The sequence below is a fragment of the Crocodylus porosus genome, unplaced genomic scaffold, assembly GCF_001723895.1.
Source record: "Crocodylus porosus isolate Cpor-Errol unplaced genomic scaffold, CroPor_comp1, whole genome shotgun sequence".
Taxonomy (NCBI): Eukaryota; Metazoa; Chordata; order Crocodylia; family Crocodylidae; genus Crocodylus; species Crocodylus porosus.
The window spans coordinates 95,693,804-95,717,383 of record NW_017728931.1 but is presented as its reverse complement, the minus strand read 5'-3'; the positions used below and the strand labels follow the sequence as shown (position 1 = coordinate 95,717,383).

Genomic DNA, 23,580 nt, shown 5'->3' with positions numbered 1-23,580 from the left:
TGCAAGGGAAGTGGTGCTGGCTCCTACCCTGGGGGTCTTTAAGAAGAGGCTTGATGCCTTCCTGGCTGGAGTCATTTGAGCCCAGTTTTTCTCTTGCCCAGGCAGGGGGTCGGACTTGAAGATCTACAAGGTCCCTTCTGACCCTACTTCTATGATTCTATGAAGAACTCTGCTATAGAAGACACTCTGGGCATGTCTATATGTGCAATTAGTGTGAATGAATAAAATCTGGAGCAGTAAGCATTTATTGCTCCCAGGCACCGCATCCACATGTGCACCCAGGAGCACAGCACATAGAGGTGGGTCGGAGCAGTCCTGGCTGGCAGGGAGTCCAGGAGGGCCAACTTGCCAGCTCAAAGCTAGTCCCCCAGCTCAACATACCATGGAGGGGCTGGCTGGGACACGAGGGTACTTCAGAGCAGATCTAGCCAGCAGGTAGCCCCCAGACTGAAGCAGTCTCATGGCCCAGCCACCCAGGGCAGCATCTACATGTGAGCTGCTGCAGCATTTTTTGCTCCGCAGCAGGTTAGTACTTGTAAATAAGATGCATACAGTGAAGTAACTTGTAAACTGTAAAATAGATACAGAAAAGTAAACTAATTTTCTCCGCAGCAGGATAGTACTTGTAAACACCTAATGGGGGAGCACATCTAGATGCATAATGTTTATTGCATAGCTGATTAGTCAACTGAACAAATGTCCTTTGTTCATCTGATATATTGAAGCCTAGCCAGTTATTCACCATTTTTAATCATACATTTGATTTCTTCCTTCTAGGTGGTGCATTTTTTACTGTTTTTTTTTTTTTATTTTGGTGTTTTTACTCTTTCTCCAATTGTAAGAATAATTTTGAATTCTGAACATATCCACTTATAGTTGTTGAACTCCTAATTTGGTATTATGCAACTTTTTTTAAGTATACTTGCTATTTTGCCATCCAAGCTACTAATGAAAATACTTAATAGAAACTCATTTAAAATATCACTGCAACAACCAATTGTGTTCCTACCTCATGGTGATAATTTCTAGACCATATTTGTTATTTTGCATATAAAAATATTATGCAGAAAAACGGCAGAAACCGGACTAAATTGAAGCTATATATTGCCTGGGATCCTGGTTTTCTCAGTTTAAAAACTTGCAAATTCTCTGATGAAAACCCCAAAATCTGTGATTAAAATGAAAAGCCACTAATACACACATGTGTGCATGCACACAGATTCAGGCCTTGATTTACACGATTTTTTTTTGCATGGTTTCAGTTATGCACAGACAAATTGTGACCCTTTATTTTTGTACATGATATGGATTCACTTTTACATGGTGCAGCACAGTCGCCAAGATGTGCAGATGCATCTAGAATTAGCTGGTCGCTTCCTGCCCCGCCCCCCAGCTGCTCTCATTGTAGCTGGTAAATGTGTTATGTTGTGGTGGAAGAAGAGGGAGGTGGGAAGGTGCATGCGGGGATAGATCAATGCCACCTTCAGTGAGAGAGGGAGTGGGGTAGGGGCGAGGGGCTGGGGCAGAGGCTGCCCAGCCAAGGTGGGGTGGGCATAGTATAGAGCTGTGGCTCATGGAGGGGGGTGGCTCCTGCCTCTGTGTGCACCCTGAGAGGGTTTGGGGGGCAGGTGTGTGCCCCCCCCAGATCTGCACACAGCAGTTGGGCTGCAGCTGCGGGCTGGAGCCAGGGCTGCACGGGACTCTTCATGGTGGAGGTTGAGCTGGGCTGGACTTGGGGCAGGCGGTGGCGGTGCTGGAAAGGGAATACAGGGGAGCTACAGCAAAATTTGGGGTGGCTGAAGCCCCAACCCTATAGCCCTCTTCCAGCACCCCTGCCACCTGCCCCGTGCCCAGCCCTTGCTGAAGAAAGCCCAGCATAGCCCTGGCTCCAGCTCATAGCTGCAGCCCACCTGTCCCGCCCCGCACAGATTCAGAGCATACGCCCCCCCCATGCCCTCCTGGGGTGCGTGCAGTACTGGGAACCACCCCCCCGGCTCCCTCTGGACAAGTCACAGCTCTGTCCCATGCTCATCCTGCCTCGCCCCACCCCGGCTGGACAGTGTCTGCCCCTGACCCACTCATCCCTCACCGTGAGCAGCTTTGATCTGTCCCCCACCACGCACCTTCACTTCCCCTCCCCTTCCACCACACCAGGCTTACCAGCTGCACGCAGCTCTTCATGTTGCCAGGCTCTGCTTCTCACTGCCTGTGTGCTGCACTGTAACTGCTCGCACGCGTAGGCATTTATTGGCTAAATTATTGGCAGCATCTGGAACCTAAATCTTTATTTCCCATAGACTCTTGGTATCTCTTTATGTGATTACTATTTGCATGGTGTTTTTTCAACAATGTAATTACTGTCTAAATCGAAGCCCAACTCTGTGTGTGTGTGTGTGTGTGTGTGTGTGTGTGTGTGTGTGTGTGTGTGTGTGTGTGTGTGTGTGTGTGTGTGTGCGCCTGTATATTTTGGCATTTGATTTTGGGTGTTTCATTATGGAAAATCAGAGCTCTTGCAGAGACCACTTTATACACCCCAGGGAATTATGTGCAGAAAACTTCGGAATTATGTGCAGGAAAACTCAAAATTATGCAAAATTAATTACTTTTTTCACAAATTAAACTACTGTGAAATAAAACTAACAGTATTTGAACCTTCTTTAGAAATATATGCAGGTACTTTATATAGTTGAGGGGTGTGTGTATGTGTGGGGTTTGTGGGGAGGGTTGTGAAAGGCTGTGGGGGTGTCTGTGGGGTTTGTGGGGGAGGTTCTGAAGGGATGTGGGGGGTTTGTGGGCTGGTGTGGGGTTTGTGGTGCACATCCCCTACCACTGGTGTCTTAACAGCAACAGGCAGTGAGTCCTTGGGGTGCTCATGGCCACAGGAGGCAGAACGCCAGGCGGTGCGTTCCTCTGGCTTAGTCCCCGGGACTGCACATGTTGGCACAGAGGTGGCCTGGCCTGTTGGTGTGTGCCTTCATGCCAGACTGTGCTTGCTCTGTGCCAGCACTTGCAGATCACTGCAGTGGAGGCAGGAGCTGCGTGCCATCAGGCCAGGCAAGTTTCATGCCTGCATGTGTAGCTTCCTGCTGGAAGCCCTATGTGGAGGCATGGAACTGGTTAGCTGGGCCTGTGAACTAGGAACCTGTGCCAATGGGTCAGGTGGGCTCCATGCCTCCACATGGGACTTCTGGCACTCCAGCGGGAAGCCACATGTGAGGCAAACAGCCACTCTGTGTCTCTATGTGTGGCTTCCGACCCAGCCAGATGGCACACAGCTCCCAGTCCATGTGCCATCAGGTCATTTTGGACTGGGCCGGCTCTCCACATGGGGCTTCCAGCACTCCACTGGAAGCCACATATGGAGGCATAGAGCTGTGTGCCATTGGGCCAGGCAGACTCCTACTTGCCTCCATATGCGGCTGCCCACTGGAGTGCTGGAAGCCCCAAATGGAAGACCAACCTGATCTGGCCCAATGGCATGTGGACGGCAGCTCAGCACCCTCCCCAGCCCCCAGCACACCACAGCATGCTGGCCTCAGAGCACCCATGGATATCTCCCAGCTCTTTCAGCCCTCACACACACATCCCTGTCCTGCCCCTGACCCACCCTGCTGGCTGTCCTCACAGCCCCCAATACCTCCAACCCTCCGCAGCCTTGGCATTCACCTGCATCCAACCCACAGGGACCTGACCAGCCCTGGCAGTGCCCCTCATTCCTGACCCAAAGTCCCCTACCCCCCCAGCCCTGCTAGAGGGGGGACCAGCCCCCTGCAAGCTTCACTTAGCCCAAAAACTTAAAGAGGAAAAGTGAGCCTGAGCTAAGCCGTGGCTGAGTTGAGAGTCTCAGGCCCTGCCCATTCTCCTTCTCCCTCCCCCTTGGAACAGGGTTTAGGATTTCTCACCATTTTTTGCAAGAAGCTTTTGCAGGCTGGAAGTCTACCAGCCTGCAGAAAGCTCTTTGCAAAAGTGGAAAATCTGCATGCTTCTCCCTTAAAATGAAAAATCTGCTTTTTTTCTTGGTTAAAAGGGAAAATCCACATTTTTCCATGGAAAACGGAAAACCCAGATCCCTGATAATTGCATTTATTGTTTACCCTTTAACGACTAAGCCAGCTAGCCTGTTAAAGAAGGTCATTATATTTTATTTCATATTATCTGTTCTTGACAAACAAATGTTCGCTAGTTTTTATCACCTGATTTTCTCAGTATTTGCAAATTGCTTGACTGATAATTTGTTTCAGAATCTTTCTGTGAATTTAAATTAGGCAGGTTGGTCTGTAATTCTCCATATTCTTATTTCCCCCACCCCTTCTGAAGATATAGTGCTTCTCTCCAATCTTCTTGGACCTTTTCCAATCTCCACAGTTCTCAGAGTTGAACAAAATCGTTGGGAAATCTAGTTCTGAAGGAACTGCAGAGTCAATTTCCTTAGGCCCCAAGTGAAACCTGTCTAAGATGGAACCTGTGAAAGTCAGAAACCAGCTCAAGCCCGAAATTTTCTACAGTGCTGGCATATTTTATGAAGAATTACATTTGTATAAGCTGGAAACTACCTAATGCAGAAACAGAAAGGAAATTTGGAGCCCATTTATATAATCACCTTGTATATCACAGAAAGTAATTACCTAGTTTGTTGCGTGTGTATGTAAGGTGTAAGCACCAAGTATAAGTGAGGAGCTGAGTAAGAAAGCACACTGAATGGAAGGGAGGGACTGGGAAGTTCTCTCTATAAGCCAAAACTCAGAAACCTGTCTAAGCCAGAATTCTTTAGTGATCTTGTACAATTCTGTCTTAGGTTTCTCTGTATCTCTCTTACTTAAGTATTCTGTAACCTCTGTTTTCTTCTTTTCTGGCTTGTGCTCCTTTTGCCTCATTTCAGTTAATTTTCTTAAGTATTTAATAACAACCTTAAAAAAACATTAAAGCTAAGAAAGCATTGAATCCTTCTGCCTTCTCTTTGTCATCCATTATCTGTTTTCCAGTGAAGCAACGGGATTTATTTATCTTCTTAATTTAAATGTATTCACAGAACCTTTTCTTGTTGCCATTTATGTTCCTTTTTACTTGTAGCTATATACATTAGCTTTCCTCACTTAATTCCCACAGCCTCATCATCTGAACTCTAGTTTCTCTTAAAATGCAGCTGATGATTTGTTACTACAAAAAGATCATACCTTTGAACCAGTATCTAGGGCTAGAGACAGAAGTTGCACATAAATCAGTTTAGGTGATCAGAAACTGATTTAAACCTGTAACAGAATAGAAGTTCAGTGCATGTAAACCACTTTTCGAATGAATGAAACTGGTTTAAGATAAACCTGGTTGAATGTAGTGTCATATTTAACTGATTTGGGTCAAACTGGTTTATGAAACTTCTGTCCCAGACCCCTTCCTGGTTCAAGTTAAATCAGAGTCCCTCAACATTCTTTCCAGTCCTCAGTTGTGCTGTACTGTCTGCTCTGGAGAGCAGGGCTTGCCCCACATCTCCACTCCCTAGCTGGAGCAGTGAGGACTGGCTGACAAAGCAGGGGGTGGGTTGGGGAGGAGACAGGACAAGCTCAGCTGGGGATGCAGCCCAGGCAAACCCTGGCTGGGGTCTAGGGCCATGGAGGGAGGCTAAATATCCCTTCCTCTGTTCAAACTTACTACTGGCTGCAACTGACTACAAATCTCAGAGGTACCTGGAAACAGGAAGAGGAAGTGATGAACAACCCTGCAGAGTTCTGCTGCTGTAATTCTAGACTGCAAATTCCAGAAACCTCGGGGGCAGCAAGAAAGGGAAGTAAGCACACAGCCAGAGAGCTGTGCTCTAGCACCCTCCTGATTTCTGACCTGAGCCACTGCAGGCATGTGGCTTCATTTGCTAGATCAAAAGTAAAAGTCTGTTTACTTATGTTTCAATTTAATGTGTGCAGCTTAGACTACCCTGCAAAGACTGAATCAATTCAGCCTTAGGCTTTTTGACTGTCTGTACTTAGCCTAAGAGGCCACCCTGCCCTGCCTTCTACTATTCCACTTTTAGATGCTCAAACAGCTGTTCCCCATTGCTCAGGAATATATTCAGAGTAGCCATTCCCATAGCAACTTCTTCCACTTTCTGAAAAAAAGATTGTCCCCATGATATTGCAAGAACTTGATGGGATGAGTCTTGTATCATGCTATACTTTTCCAGCAAGTATGCACGTAATTAAAATCCCTCATTACCACAATCCTGGCCTCCTGGATGCCTCCAGGTGTTGCTCAGAAAGTCTCCTCCATCACTCCCCAATTAAGATGGTTTATAGTAGATCTCTATTATGATATTACCCTTGATCTTTTACATTTTTTATCTTCACTCAGAAGCCTTCAGCAAGCTTTCACCTTTTCCTGAGCCTCAAAGCAAGCATGTATGTTCTTGTTACAAAAATATAATAACTTCCCTTTTTTTCCCTTGCCTGTCTTTCCTGAAGAAGTTCTATACTTTTCTGTCTAACATTTGTCACACCAAGTCCCTGAGATGCCAATTAAAGTTTAGTTTTGATTTTTGTACTCTCAGCCCAAGTTCTTCCTATTTATTTGCTGTGTTCCTGGCATTTTGTGTAAATGTGTTTGGCAGGTCACCCAGTTCTTCCTCTTCTTTGTTTTGACCCTATTGCATTTTTGAGCCTGCCCCCTTCCAGGTAACTTCCAACCCTAGGTAGTTACTTTCATGATTGACAATTCTACCATTTTTGTCAAATAATAAACCAATATAGTTTTTGTTCCAGATGCACTTTAACATGTCCTGCTCCTGCCAAAAAACAAACAAATGAACAAACACTGAAATCAACTAATTTTTTGCCTTTATCTCTACTAGCAGTAGGTTTCTGTTGTGGTCCTTTTTTCCCTTACCAATTTTCTACTTTTCTGCTAATTCTCACTTTTATTCATTGCTGTTAACTTTCTTTTTCTTCTATAGCTGCTTTCATGTCCCCTGGAAGCTAGACTTCTTAAATCTATCCGGTGTTGTGGCCTTCTTTCTTGACCAACATGGCTCTTAGGACATCTATTAAAATATTCCTAAACAATTCAGAATTATCATTAACGCTTTTTTAAAAACCCTTTTTCTCAGAAGGTTCAGTTCATACTTGTTTTCAGCTTTATGAAACTACTTCTTTTAAAGTACTTATGTTACTGGTTTGGACCTTATTCCATTTGTGTATAACAAAGTAATCATGGTCCTAACCAGCCACTGATTGGAAATTTTTGATTATTTGTTCTTAAGTTCTGAGATCATTTATCTGATAAAATCAAATTATTAGCTCAGAATGTAGTTTTTGGTCTTGCTGCTAGAACAAGACAATTCCCATGGTTTATAAAACACAAATAGAGTAGTTAGGAGAACTCACACAGGGCAGAATGCTATAGAAGCAACTGCTTTACATTTTAAATGTGATGGTACTACAGCTTAAAATTTAGGCAGTTTGTTCAGAGTGAAGTGACTTCCTGAAATTTGAAGTAGGGTGCAGTTGGTAATTTGCTTGGTGAGTTCATTTTGTAAAACCTCCTATGAAGTCATGTGTTTCTTCTTCTGAAGTTCCCTTGCATTTCAAGTGATATTGCAGCAATTGAAGTTAACAATGAAACTGTAATTAAATTGTTTGAACAATTTCTTAAGACAGACTTCAAACATATATTTATGACAGGGATATAAAAGCTACATCTTCTTGCATGAAAATGTGTGGGCTTTAATTTTGTAATGTATGTGGTTAATTGACTTAATTTCTCATTGAATTATATCCAGGAACAGTTATTTAAAATGTTATTCCTTATCAACCAATCTTCATTGTTTTTAAGTCATCAAAGCCATTCTCTACTAATTAATTTATTGCAATCTGGATTTTCTTTCATACTATCAAAGAGAAAATAATTCTGGGTTTTTGTTACCCAAAAATGACAAGAAAAAATTCCTTAAGTTCATGTGGTTTGGAAAGGTAAAACATTATGGTATATAATATTACAGCACATTACATGATTTAAAAAAAAATCGCTAGAGCTCTGGGCCTAAAGTGAGCAAGTCAACTGGTGCTACTGAGTGGCTAGGTACCCAATTGTAGAATTATTTTACTTTCTTAGTTATAGAGTAGAATTGGAGAAACAAGAAATTCTTTAGGCATGGGGCTGTCTTTTTGTTGTGCATGGCTCAGTAGAACTCTAGTATGTTATTGGCACCCTTGGGCATTTGTGCAATATAAACAATTAATAGTTATATCAAAATATTGAAAATACTTAGAGCTTGCAAAACACTGAGCATCAGACTAAATCATTCTTGACAGGGAGAAATTTGTGTTTAATATCAACGTTCCATTTAAGTCTAATGATATATCTCCTATATTGGAGTTTTGAGTAACTCTTTCTTCAACAAAGTTAAGGAATAATCCTAAAAATGCTTATGCCTGCATTTATGAGGTCTGGTCTTTGATTGTACAAATTCACGAGAATGAATACTGACCTACTCGTGCCTGATAGGAAATGTTGGCAAATATTCTATCTAGAAATAGTGCTCTGGCGAGATATTTGGGTTGAGTTGTTTTTCTTTTGTTTCTGTTTCAAGAGATGTGTACACCAAAATCTTTTCCTTAGAATGTCATGTGTTCCTGTTGCTTATTTCTAAAGGAAGTTAATTCTTCATGACCACTTATTCTTCATTGAGTCTGATTTAGCTCCATAATACATTAAGTGCTTTACAGACATTTTGGAACAGGCACTGTTTGTGTTTATGAGGTTTACAGTGTAAGCAAAGGTGAGGGTGAAATGAAAAAGTTAGACAAAAGCGTTTTGCAAGACAGTGTGGAGTAGAAGCTCCTGATACGAGGGAAGGGTGTTTCAAAGGCTATTTTTACTTGTCCTGGTGTTTATGCAGCAGGGACAGTTGAAGTTCCTGTTTTGTGCAATTATTTTTAATAATAAGTAGAAGGAGAAATTGTGTCCTGGTAAGCAGAACTAACTCTGAGCAGAATGGCTTTACATTTTTTTTTCCTGTGATGCATTATCAGATCATGGTGATTTTAAATCACTTCCTCAGAATAAAGTTTTCCAGACAATGCCAAAAAGAAAAGATCTCACATGTTGTTAATTAGAAAGCTAAAACTGCCAAAGAGAGTGGGTATTCAAAAGGACTGTGGGTATTCTTTTTTAATGGAAAATTACATGCACTCTCAATGTAGCAAATTATATTCATATAAACTTCTCAGGTTCAGAGACAAATTAGGCAAAAGGCATCTACTAGGAATGATTATATAATATGATTGGTTCCAGTTCAGATGTGATCTATACTACTAATGTGTAAAAAGTGCATTTAAAAACATTAGTAACATTAAAAAATCAGGCACTTGGAAAGTAAGAGATACCAGAACTAAGTGTGCATGTGAAACCTTAATTTGGTGACTTTGTGCACGTGTATTTGGAAAGGTTTAAGTTACATGATTACCTACTGTTTTCTCCATGGATCCCTTGCCTTATTCAGTGCACAGTGTGAACCTGCTTTGAGATCCATGTGTTGTATAATGAAGGATAAAATTGTCTGCTCCTCCCCTGCCTCATATGTTGCACAAGTTAGAAAGTGTATAGTGAAATCAGTTAAGAGATTGCAGGGAGAAAAAGAGAGTTGTAACGTTTAAGGTAGTTGAATAATGCTATAGAAAACTGGATTCTCTGCCTGCCTCTGCTAGAGAGGTTATGTTGCAAAAGAAGTCACTTAGACCAAACTTTTCACGTGTGACCATTAATTGTGTTCCTCGTTTTCTGGATTCTTGATGTGACATCCTCTGATTTGCAGACATTCTGAGCACTCAAAACTGCAACTGAGGTCAGTGGGAGTTGTATGTCCAAAGTATGAAGTGCTCCATATTGCTTGGTACTAAAAGTAGAACTTAAATAATTAAGTTAAAGGAAGCCTGGGCCACACATTGAGCAGTGGGGATAAAACAAATTGTTAAACAGCACTTCATTACTGGCTTTTCTGTGAAACAAGAGATGCTGTTGAAAAAATAGTACTATATTTTCTCGTATACCACATGCCTCCAAATATGATAGTCACCTTGTGTTGGGAAGGCAGAATGAAGAGAATTTTTTTTTCCAGAGTCAGCCAAATGCTGACCACGTGGAGCAGGGGGAGACCTTACGCTTTGCCTTCCCTCGTCTCACTTGCCTTCCCTTTCCTGCTCTGGCAAAAGCTTGAGTTTTAACCCTCTTACGGCTGCTACCACCATCAAGCTGGCAGTAGGTTTTGACTGAGTAGCAGCAGCAGCTGTGAGAGGTTTAAAACGTGAGCCCTGACCCTGAAGAATGGACTCTGCCCCCACTGCTTGCTGGCTGGGAGAGAAGGAAGAGAAGCACAGGCTGTGACAGCTGTTACAATGTTCCCATGGGTCCATTACAGCATAGAAATTAACTTCCCCACTTAAGATGCACCCTAATTTTGGAAGGCTAACTTTTTTGGGGGAAGGTATTTGTGGTGTGCAAGTATATGTGGTATGTTAATCAAAGACTACTATAGTGCTTATACACAAGGAGGCTGAATGAGGATTCCCATAGGCAACCTTGATTTTTGGCATTTTCTAAAAATTGAGTGCTTGACTTTACAAACTCAGTCATGTTCCTTCAACACATGAGCATGTGTGTGCATGTACATGTGCTCCCCCCCATTTTCAGCCTTCTTATCTCACAGCCTTATTAGCCTCATAGACAAAGCAGCTCTCCAGTATTCAGGTTTCTGATTCCAGTCTCAGTCTGTTTGCCTAGTTATTTTGTATCCCCATCTGATTTCAGTATCCTGTACCCTTTCTCCTTAGGTCTTGTTCTTGCCTCCTTTGCTTTTGAATTACACACATTCATCCTTCACATTTTCTGGCTAATAGGTGGCCACTGAAAGAGCAAAAAAAGAGAGTTGCCTTCGTTGTCAGTTCTATTGCTCTCAGTCTCATACCAGTCTGAAGTAGCTGAAGGCAGCCATTACAAGAAAGGTCAAGCTTTATCTCTGTTGGCCCAGGCTGGAGCATGCTCAGTTACTTTGTGGGAATCATCTATGCTCAATTTGATCAGCCCAAGGATCTATGAAGAGCTGAAGCATGCTCAGTGTGCATAAAATCTTTGGGGATTCTCATTATTAAATTCAAACAGTTTCTTTCTGATCATGTATGGACTGTAGCTTTTCAGAGGCTCAAATCTTGGCTGAAAGTGGATAGATTTTCACTGGAACAAGAAAAGTTAAATCCCTGATATGAGGGATCACCCCCTCTCCGATGTTGTGTTCCTGCTCCAAATCATATAGTTGTTTAGGCTTTCCAGGTAAAAAAAGAAAATAAATGCATGAACTAGATTTATTTTCTAAAGAAATAAAGGGAGTTTTTAAACATCAAAAATGATATATTCTTCCCAACCCTTTTTCCTAGGAACAGCAAACTATGTGGTTGTACTTAAAAAAAAAAATCACCCTGAGGCAGGCACTAAATATGGAAAAGTTCAGTATGAAACATCGAAGTCTGGCAAAGATGCAAGTAACTGAAAGCTAGGTATAATAATGCCAGGTGTCAGACAGACTTAATAGGTGGTACCATTCAGCCTGAGGCCATGGGCACAGGCCCATGACACAATTACTACAGAGTAGAGTAAAATCCAGGGTAAACTATAGTAAGGAGAAGGCACAGGGCTCTCTTGTCTCAGACTGGCTGCTCTCAGTCGGTGTCTCTGTAGGGCCTTGCCACTATCAGGCACTGTGTGGTTGTAGGAATAGGACTGAGCAAAAGACCATGCTGGAATGAAATTGACTTGGATTAATGTAATTACTTTTCACTTTCTAAGGGGCAACTTTATCCAGACTGGATTAAGTTGCACCAGTGTAAGGCTATACATTGTGTGCTGTGCCACTTTTACTACAGTTAATTTACTTCATAATAAGTGTGTTGGGTATCAACACTGACGTTCCTGGATTACTGGATCAAACTAGTTTAGTTGTGGAAAAGATAGTGAAGACAATGGCAGGCAGTGTCTTGCAGATAAGGTCACCATTACCTCATCTAGCCTTTATAAACAGTGCTGTGTGGTGTCTAAGTTGTTTCTGAAGGGCTTTGTTTTCACCACCTCAAATAGCTTTGGAGATAGAAGCATAGTATGGTGGAGCAACAAGGGAGTGAAGTAGATGAGAGAAATCATAAAAGAAGACATCAGAAGAGCTTTCTGCACCCCCACCCCAAAATGTGGCCTCCTTGGCATTGTTGTCTTGTTCCAGTAGGGTATACTTAACTCTTCGTGTATTCAACAGAGGAATGAAGGGGATCTCTTTCACCGTCTGTGGCACATAATGAATGAAATCCTAGACCTGCGAAGACAAGTGCTTGTTGGCCATTTGACCCATGACCGGATGAAGGATGTCAAACGGCATATCACTGCTCGCTTGGATTGGGGCAATGAGTAAGTAACAGTTATAGAAGCAAGCATAATGATGTCCCTCAGTGCTTACCATTTTATGTTCATGGTAATATGATAAAATAAGAAACTGGCATGTTGCAGATGCTCTGAATCTAATGTCAGCTTCTCCTGAAATCTGTTCCTCTTTCACAATTACTTTTTTTCCTCCCCAGCTTATTTTATACTTTCAGAAATAAATAACTTTCAGGTTTGCTTTGATTTTTTTTTTTTTTTAATAAACATAATTATTCCACTGTGGCCCATATTACAGAGCATCAAATTGCTCTGATTTATAACAGTCATGCATGTTGTGCCTTATTTTTTTATGAAAACACACGATTCCCAATTGTTACTTGCTGCATTGACTTCAGTAGAACTGCACTGATGTAAAATACCTGAGGTCCTGATCTGAGGTTATTAGTCTGATCACTTGTGAGTCTTTACCTAGAGAGTTCCAATAAAACTGTCTTTTGCATCAACCTAAATATTTATTAAGGAGAGTTATGTAATTTGTTACCTTGTTACCTTTTTCATAACAAACAAGTAGTCTTGTCTTTGTATTATGCTAAAGTCATACCCTATCAGACTTTAATTTTAGTGTTACTTAGGGCACAACGTCCCCACAAATGCTAGAAATCAGAAATTAATAGCATAATGTTTGGATGTTGAAAGTGATTCTAAATTCACCAAATACAGCTCATGCTGATCTTGACACTATCTTGCACAGTTTGAAAGGCCGACACTCATCTCTATTCCAAACACACTGCACATAGGAAAAATAAGCACAATAGTCTACTCTTGGCTCAATATTACTTTTGAAAACACCAGCGCAGATTAAAAGCACATTGGCACTTGCATTCAAAATCAAGACGTACTTGACGCTCTGTTCTTGTAGCTGGCAATGGGGCATAAAACTCTTGTGAGTCTTTCTTAAAGAAGTGCCAGCTGTTATGGTCTGGCTTGGTCCCTGTTTGGCAGCTGAATTGTTTAGATACTAGAAATTGAAGTGAAATCTTACAGCAGTGTTATCTATATACATACATTACTTTCTGCCTCTAGCTTTGCTTCATGATTTTGAAAAGTTGAGGTTGTGGAGTAGAGGTTTGGACTGCATTAAAATTAAACTGCAGCTCACCTTCCATACATAATTTGCCTTATGTAGCTGTCTTAATTGCTAGAATTTTTCAGATGTTTCCCAAAGTACTGAGCCCTGGTGACCTTCTGTTGAAACTATTCTATACCTCTGAAAAGCAGGTTGCTACTTTCCAAGTTCATTATTATTTGTCAGTATAAATGGTCATCAGATGCCTCTCTTGTCATTCTAGTGGTTGTAGACCAAAAGGAATGTGTATAGTCTGTTCAACAGGAGTCTTTCCTTTGGCTTCAGTGGGCTTTAGGTCAGGTTTTTAGTTAGGAGAATTTGAAAAAAAATGAAGTGTCCAGGTGAAAACTTTCAAAGCAAGAAATATTGAAATATGAGGGAAACCTACAGTAACAATGGTAAACTAACAGAAATAGAAAGTGTTAGAAATAAAGAAAAAAAGGAAAAATGAATCTGGATTGAAAGTGCAATCTTCTACATTGTGGGCACATCTTTTTTTTTTTCTATTTTCTCTTTGCATCAGTAAATGGTTTGATCAGCCATAGGAGCCTTAGAAACCATGAAACTGGGCTTACTAGAAATCCGTGGAGTTATTTAGCTTTATTACTAAATTGAAAGAGGATATGGCACTGTTTACAGTGTTATCATTGGTATCTAAATATCACTTCTGTTTTTGATAGACAAGGCTGGTGAATTACAAAAATAGAAGCCACAGGTAGAGGGAAGACATTTAGTGGCTTGCCCTTATGAAAAAAAGGTTCTTTTTACTTAAGTTTTCTATAAAGAGGAAAAAATAAGACCAGGATCATTTTTGTTCATAAGGGACTTAATTATATAAGGCACAGAATAGTGACAAGCGCCTTCATCTCCCATTTAAAACTGCACAAATAGAGAGTGTTCAGTACTTTGCCAAACCATACATTCTTAGTATTAATTTATCAGACTTCTTCCATTTAATATAATTTCCTGATACTTTTTCTTTTACCTTTTCTTATTCTACCATATCCACTTTCCCTTCCTGAGTCTCAGCCTAATGATTTTGAGGAAGGAAGTGGCTTCCCTACTAGAATACAATAGAAGTCATCTGGTATGGTATTCTGTTTCTGGCACTGGTCTGTGTCGCTTTATGAAGATTTGTTTCTTCATAACATACATAGGCACTCTATGTCTCTGTACATGTGTAGTTGCAAAAGTCAGCAGGAAAATTCCAACAGATAAACTTGTACTTTGAAGTATATGATTGGAATGCCTTTTAGGTCACTGTATTTTTTTTTATAGCATACATGATCTTAACACGCATAAAAGCAAACCATTCCTCACCTACAGCATTTATTAGGTATCCATTCTATGTAAAATACATAGTCTGACATCAGGAAGAAGGCTGGGCATCGTGGTGCCTTAGAGACCAGCTGGTTTAGTTAGTGTCTAAGTCAGGGGTGGGCAGAGTCAGGTCCATAGGCTGGATTGGGCCCACAGTGGACTCTGTTTCCCAGCAGCCCCTTCCCATGTCACTGCAGCCAGTTTCCATGGTGACCCCAGCAGTGGCAGGGCTGTAACAGTGTGGGGCCAAGGTTTCCATGAAGACCAGCCCCAGCAGTGCTGGCAAGGCACACAGTTGGGCAGGGAGCTGCCTTGGGGCTGGGATATTGCAGCAGTGACAACATGGTTTGGAGCTGGAGCAGAGCTGCAATCTGCTGCCTACATGCCCTGAGCAGGGGTGTACAGACAGTGGATCGTAGCTCTGCCTTGGCTCCGGACCATGCAGTGACCCCTGCAAGATCCCAGCCCCAGAGCAGCTCCCTACCCAGCTGCACACCCTGCCAACACTCCTGGAGCCAGTTTCCATGGAAACCCTGGCCCCCACATGGTCATGACACCGCTACTACTGGGGTCTCCATGGAATCTGGTTGCAGTGACACAGGTCAATGGGAGTTGTATGTCCAAAGTATTCCATCCCTGTAAATGGAGTCTATTTGCCAGCTGGATCTGGCATTTTGCCCACCCCTGGTCTCAGTTGTCAGGTTGCCCACCTCCATTAAAAAATGCAACAAATCTGCTTCATATGCATATGTGGATCCAGGATTTTACAAAGGGGTGGTGTAGGAGTAGTGACTGGTGTTGCAGGAGTGGTTGCATCCACCACTTGTAGTCTTCTCCTCCTCCAGCTCCCCCAGTTGGGGTGGACAGACTGTGCCACATGAGCAACAGCCAGGGACTTTAAGTCCCAAGGAAAATCAAAATTCTCCCTGCCCTTTCCCCTCCACGATCAGAGGCACATCCCCTTCACTCCCCTTCCCTTTTCTGACATGTAGTGCTGCCATTATCTCTGCTGTCTGGGGGAAAGAGGAACTTCAAATCCACTCCAGCCTGGCTGCCTGGGGACTGGGCTCAGGCTGGGACAGCAATGATGATGGTGGTAGGTGGGCAGAGTCCCTTTCCCTGCCTACTCTCTCTAGTGTTTCTTGCCATGGGTGGGGGGAAACCTGCTCACTTCTCACCATCACTGTCCTGGGTTGAATTCAGCTCCCACACAGCCTGACTGGAGTGAATCTGAAGCTCCCCTTGCTCCCAGGACAGTGGAGACCCTGGCAGTGGCAGGTGAGGGGAGCAAGAAGGAGAGGGGAGTGGTGCATGGCTCTGAGCATGGAGGGGAAGGGAAGGGGAATTCTTACATTCTTCAGGACTTAAAGTCCATGGTTGCTGCTTCTGCTCCATGGACAGAAAGGGTGGCAGAGGGGTTGGGGTGGGAAGGGAGTGTGACTGCACCAGTTCATCCTTTCTGGATTTGTCCCTGTTCATATATATATTCAGGGCACATTTACCCCTCAATCCTACCATGCCCAGCAGGGGTGCCTTTGGTGTTCTGGCCTGCCACTTTGTAAATTGGAGGTGGCATAGATAGGTTTGCACACTAGCAGGTAGACTAATTAGCTTTGTCATTCAGCAGTGCTAATAATCCCACAAAAACACGAATGTGGCTACACTGATTTTTGGTTTAGAAGTTAAACCAGGTAGAGCTGCACAGCATATTTGAGGGTGAACATGGTAAGTGTACACTGTGGACATGCCCTTAGTCTTAACTACTTGGTTCTGTGCCGAAGATACGGCATGGCTTTTCTTGTTTGCTACATTTTTAATCCTGTTAACACAGATACACTTCATTATTTAATTAAAAGCCACAGAATCAAGTATAGATCTATAATATTAAGTCTGCACAAAGTGAAGCTGATGCTTTTATATCTGCTGGTTTTTCTTTTTACTATCTCTTTGGGTTGTCATCCGAGTTGACGCGACTCATCGCTTCACAGTCTGCTATCTCCACGAGTCAGGCTGGAGGCATGATACATAAAACAGAACTGTTTTATGCAAGACTAAAAGCTGTGATAGAACATAGCCCAATGAAAATTTCACACAGTGAAAGGGAGGGAAAAGTCATCCGCGAACTTGTATTTAATTAGATACATACCTGAACAAAATGGTTGTTTAAGAAAAAGAATTACTGGCTAATTGAAATCCAAGCAGGATACCCATTATGGCACACATCAATAGATACACTGTTTCCATCAAAAAAATCTAACAAAGAGTAATGCGGGTAACAATGAGTTTAAAATATGCATAATCCAATAAAATGAAAAGTATAAGTGTCATTAAGCATAAATCTTCCCTCTGCCATAGAATGTCTCTCCATGATTTCCAAATTCTTTTTACAGACAATTGGGTTTAGATTTGGTTCCAAGAAAAGAATATGCTATGGTGGATCCTGAAGAGATCAGCATTACAGAACTCTATAGACTGGTAGGTAAAGGACATTGTATTTCTTTAGGCTTGCTTTGTGATTACAGGATGAGGTTTCCATAGCAACTTTCATTCCTACTTATTAAATACGTTAAAACATATTTAATCTGTATATTTATATTGAGAGTAAAATGTAACCTACCTCAATATAAGAAAACTTCCATTGTGATGTTTTTATAATTATACGAGATGCTTGCACTTGGCTTAAACTCAACTAATGACACCATTTCTGTGCTCCACACATTACATGGGGCTGATACAACTCTGAAACTATTATAAGTATGGAATGATGCTTTCAGTAGTTAATCATCAGTAAAATCATATGAGACACTTTCTTTAATACTGTAACTTGCCCCTGAGTCCCATTAGGCTAAGGCAAGATTAATGGAACTTATGAAGCCATTTTATCAGTTCTGTCACTATTAATCACACTGAGGTATGGGATCTCTTCCACTGCCATTTCAGCATGCATCTCAGTGAAACTCTGAGCCCTTTTTTTTTTGGAGAGAAACTTACCCATTTTGCTTTAATTTTGGGGGGGTCCTGATCCGAATAAGCCTCACTGAAATCAATGGAGATAGATGGATATAAAAACTCATTTTACAGGGTCTTTTATTTTTAAACACTGACTAACTTAGGTGTAATTCTGTCATTAATGTGGGTTATTTTGTGAAGCAAAAGTGGGGCCTTTTTGATTACTATCCATGTCGAAATTACAAGTTGTGTGTTCATTTGGAGTCAGTTGCATAAATAAAATTAGTCCTTCTGTGGCGAGCCAGCAGGGGGTGCTCCTGCTCTGAGTGCCTCTCTGGGGGCACCTCATGTCTGGCTGACCCCCTCTCCTCCCAGAGCATGCCTGCAAACCTGGGGGTATTGCTGCTGCCACCCAAGAGTCTTGGTCTGTCCATGGCCCTGTGCCCCTTGGGATACACAGGCCTTGTAAACCATGAGGGTGCTCAACCCACTGCAAGAACTTGGGGTGTATCCCTTGGCCTGGAGCACAAATAGCAGTCTCCCTTAGTCAGCTGGACCAAGGGGACAAAAAGGAACGCCTCTCTCCCTATCTGTCAGTTCACCGTGCTTAGAATGGTGGAGAACCTTACTGATTACAGGGAGTAGGTTTGGGGTAGGGTACAGGGTAGAGAGGTATCGCAGAATAACCTTAGAGCAAAAATTATGGCTAGGTAGCCATTGATCATGCATCTGCAATTCTGCATGCTATATATCTAGGTAGGTTCCAAGTAGCTTACTCACAAATATCATCCAGAGGTTGGCTGAGCTTTCCTCTGTAGGCAGGCAGTTTCTTCTTTGTCCGGTTTTGAGAGGGAGGGGGCTGTAGTGTTCATCTGCTTTTCCTCCCTCCCGAGGAGCCTTAGGGCTCCAGCATGGAAGCTGTCTCTGTGCTTTCCAGCATGGCTGTCTCTGTGCATTCCAGCAGCATGGCTCTGCCAAAAATGGTTCTCTTCCTGCCTCCTGGGCAGTCTGGGCTTATATAGCCCTTTTGACATCATCATCCTGAATCAATCCTGGCCAAATGTTGTTGGATGCGAGCCAATTAATTTGAAATGCATCATCACTCCCTACAGGAGGAACAGGGGCTCCTGCCCCCACCCCCTAGCCATGAGGTCATTGCCAAAACAGTAAAGAGGTGGAGTTCCCTGCTTGGCTACCTGTAGCTTCTCACATCTGCAGGAGCAGGTTTCCCCTGCCCCGCTGGAATGTTTCCAGCTCCGGTTACAACTCAGGGTTACATGAAACAGATTGGGGAGGGCTTCCTGCCCACCCCAGCAATCATGGCAACCAAACTGACAGACGGGTGATAAGCCTGATAGCAGTTTGGGAAGATACTGTCATGGCAGTCTGCCACACCCTGAAGCAAAGATAGAGCCTTTTTGATTACTGTCCATCTTGAAATTACAAGTCATGTGTTCATTTGGGGTCAGTTACATAAATAACATTAGTCCTTATCAAAGTTCAAAACTTTATGTAATATTACAGAATTATATTTGTGCTTTAAAGTCTTAAATATTTTCTAATTATATGGATAAATGGTAGTCAAGGGGAGATTAAAACTAGTTATGTGGAAGAACTCACTACTTCACAAAAATAATTTAAGAAGATTTTAAAAACTTAAGGTGCCTGTATGTGACCGCAGAAGCTGCTCCAATGTGTTGTAATTACAGTGCATCGGAGTAGATTCTGTAGAGTGTGCTGAAGTGTTGTAATTACTGCAATCCATCAGCCATCTGAGTCTTGTGTATTAGTGTCCCCACACTTCAAAATGGCAGTGGGAGCACTTGAACTAAAGGTCATCGAATGAGCTTTAGTTCAAGCACTCCCGCTGCCATTTGGGATGCTGATACACGAGACGCTACAGTACTTTATTTATTATGGCTCTTGGAGCCACTCTGTGTAAAGCACTGCCCCTCACCCCTGGAGCATGTGTAAAAGTGCCTTTAGCGATTAGTGAAATAATATACATTTTAAAAATAAACTAATGCCGTCTGCTTTTTCTTTGAGATCTTGAGTACTTCAGAAATATCAGTATTTAAAAGTAAGTTATTTTAATACAATATAAAAGGTGGAATTAATACAGTTTAATTTTTTCCAGACCCTGCATTATTTAAAATAATCAAATTATAAACAGTAAATTGAGAGTAATGGAAATGGTAGGTGACCTACAGGGTAATTTGGTATAGATTATTCTGCATGAAAGTTCTCCTAACCTTTCAATTTTACCTTTGTAACTGAATTGAAACTATGTAGTGTCTTTTAAAGTTCTTTCATGAGCTTGGGACATAAAAATATTAGATTCATAGCTATTAAAAACACTTTTAAAATGAAAAATTGCAACAGAAGTTTAAAGTAATCATGACCTCTATTATATAGAAAGAAATATCTGGGACTATAGAAGTAAATGGTTTCTTTCCACTGTGACTAAGCCAGGTATAAACTTGGGTAACTCATTTACCACCATCTTTCTCCTGAAAAATATGTAAGCATCAATTGGTACACAGCAAAGCATATACTGCACTTAAAAGAAGGGGTTTTGGCTTAGGAAACCACTCTCAAAATTACAATTCTCAACTTCTATTATTATTTTTTATTAATAATTTGAACCTCTCTTTCATTTTTGATGGTGCTGTGTAGATGGAGCATCGTCACAGAAAGAAAGATACTCCTATCCCAGCAAGCAGCCACCATCTGTTTGTGCAGATGAAGAGCCTGATGTGCTCCAATTTAGGAGAGGAACTGGAAGTCATCTTCTCACTTTTTGACAGTAAAGAGAATCGACCAATCAGGTAATTCTCCAATTTTCCCAGGCTTATTTCAAAACAATAATCCATAAAGATTTGTTTTCAATTAATTTTACATGATTTAGGTAATTCTGATATATTTATTTCCTAAATGTTATATTTAGAAACAAAAATAGGATGACCTTGATTATTAGAGGGGCATTAGTAATTTCCTTTTGGAACTCAATTTTTGTGCTCCATTATTCATAATACCACACTAGCTTCAGAATGACATGTTTTTTTCAACCAAACGTACCCCTTTCAGGTTGTCAATGTTGGGGGGCAGTGTCTGCATGTACAGTTGATACTAGCTTTGTAAATTTAGGGCTTTTTTAAACATATCCTTCTGTTCAAATAGTGAGATCCTCTTAGGAACTTACTGGATGGGACATCTTGGATATTTGGGTCTAGTCCTCTTTATCACATCACATAATTGCTTTAATAAGCTAATCAGGCTTCATTTTAAAACTAATTAGGGTTTGTCAGATAGTTAAGATTTTGCCCAGACCCTGATCATTTCTTGTTCTAGTCACTGTCAGCTCTTCTAAGGCCTTAAAATAAAATTGCCTCTCCATTTCTTACAAAATGCAGCTAAAAAGATCATCCACCTTGCTTATTGCTGTCAGTACCATTCCTTGTATCCATTCACAGATCTGGCCTATATGGTACTTGAGGGCTTTTCCAGGTGATTTCTTATGTTATGATTTTTAGTTGTTAGAATCCAATAGCAAAATTCTGCTTCTGATTTCTTTGAAGGAAAGGGAAGGAAGGAGAAAGGTGTGGACAACATCTTCATGTTGTGAATGAAACCTCAAAGGGGCAGTGTTAGAGTTGAGGTAGATCATCTCAGAACATCTCTGGAAGTGAAAGAGGATATAGTAGACTGAAAATGAAATCATGCCAGATGACAGTGGTTTTCAAACGTTTTAAAGTCATGGAACCCTTTCACCCTGTCACTTCATAACACAATGGCATTATGCTGCCTTCTGGCCTGCTCAACCATTATCCCCAGTCTCTTTGTAGAACCCCTGGTGACTTATCATGGAACCCTAGGGTTCCACAAACACAGTCTGAAAACTACTGCCTGTATTATGATGACACTCAGCAAATGTGAACCTGAGGAAGAGCCCAGTGGGGGGGAAGAGCCACAAGGAGCCTATCTGCTAGAGTCTGTCAAGAAGTTTGAGTTGAGAATGTGATTAATTAAATGTTTTCCTGCTCTCCTAGATATAGAAAGATTGTAGCCCAGAAGTGACAAATTCCTTTTTGCAGCAAAAGAGTTTTGGCATTGAAAGAATTTTACTGTAGCATAGAGAAATTATAAAACAATGTAAGAGTTCAGAGAGAAGTAAACCACTGCTGTTGGGTCATTAATGGGGTAATGGCTATTGTTCAGTATTGCTGGTAAGATAAATATGATAAATGTGAATGCCTCTTCATTCTTGGCAATAAGAATTTTTGTGTCAGCCAGAAATAATGGCAGTATTTGACAAAACTACTTCTAACCATGGTTGCAAATAAAGGGCAAAGATGCCTGCCCACTGTTCTGGAGGAAGGTTGTCCTGAATAAATTGAGACATTGCTACTGAGGTCACACAAGCAGCTGTTGTTAATGTCAAAATGGGTAGGTACTATTATGTAATTCCAAACTGCACACCTAACAACAGCCACCAAAAGGAGAGAATTGCTATCTTGACAGTTGTGGTTGTCTCTGAGAATGAAGCATGCATAAATGAATATGTTCTGCATTTTTTCCAGTATGTGGTGCAAGTGAAGGATTTATTGAGAATGAATTTCAGACTTTAAAGGAGCTGCTGGCTACAGATACTAACATTATGGCAGCTGTAGCAGTATGAAGTGAAAGAAACCAGGTTGCATACTTATAGAAAAGCACAGGTTCTAGAGAGGCTTATGTCTCCTGTCTGCCATGATCTGACCCTGGTTATTAATTCTTGTCTCACAAAGTGCTGAGTTGTTCAATGGCTATTTGTAGCAGCTTTACAGTCGCTGAATTTCCTATCCATATTTCTGGTAAATCTTGAAGAAGAATGGAGTGTGGAGAGAGAGCAGGCCAGACTCTCTGAAGGCAGCTTACCATTGGTTGAAAAGCCTCTCTTGAGATGCACTACTAAAGAGTACTGACAATACTGAAACCAACAGTGTGTGAACTCTGCATAAATGTTGCCACGGTAATAAATGAATACAGTCCTACATATGCTTTGTGTGCATGGTAGGATGTTATGGTGTGCTTTGTGGAAGTGACCCATGTCTGCAGCATATTTCAGAATGCTTTAGCTAATGTCTGTCTCATTCAGGATTCTTTTTGCAAGCAATAGTGTGTTAAAAAATGTAGTGAAAATGATTGTCAGGAATCAGGGCAGGAGGCAGATTAATTAGGCCCCAGGTGGACCTAATTACACACATACACCTGGTTGCAGTGGCCTAACTACTTCCAACTGCCTCCAGTTCCCTCCATAGCATGGCTGCCTGTTGGTAAACAACAGCCCCTTCACTTCATAGTAGGTTCCTTGACAGGCCATATTCCTGGCTGATTCCTGGTTCCTGCCTCCAGCCCTGATCCCTGCTTTCTGAATTGCCCACTCCTGGCACCTGCCTCTGGCTCCTGACTTGCCTAATTTTTATCCACTAGCTTGCGACTCTCTAGAGTTAAGCTCTGATTGCCAGCATCCTGCTTATCCTCTGAAAATGATCAAGCAAACTTTTGTTGATATTATGATATAATTAAGACTTCAGATATAAACAATATACATTTATTTTGCTTTTTCCTCCTTCCATTTCCTCAAAAAAGGAAAGAAAAATGCTCTGTTGGGGAGCAACAATATGGAAATATACATGATCCAGAATTCTAATTCAAAGTAGATTTCTTCACTTCATTGGTTACAGTGTTAGTCTTGCTTGATGAATATGTTAAGCATGTATGAATTCTAACGAAAATTTGGA

The 23,580-nt window shown here is 41.6% G+C and overlaps 1 protein-coding gene across 2 annotated transcripts in view; it reads left to right on the top strand.

The window, feature by feature from the left end:
- Positions 1-23,580, top strand: part of DOCK4 (dedicator of cytokinesis 4) — a 405,358-nt gene that overhangs the window by 156,847 nt on the left and 224,931 nt on the right. For both annotated transcript variants that reach the window (XM_019543391.1, XM_019543390.1), the window contains exons 6-8: positions 12,281-12,429; positions 17,239-17,323; positions 20,474-20,625. In XM_019543391.1, the coding sequence (XP_019398936.1) occupies positions 12,281-12,429; positions 17,239-17,323; positions 20,474-20,625 (386 nt within the window). The remainder of the gene's footprint in view (positions 1-12,280; positions 12,430-17,238; positions 17,324-20,473; positions 20,626-23,580) is intronic.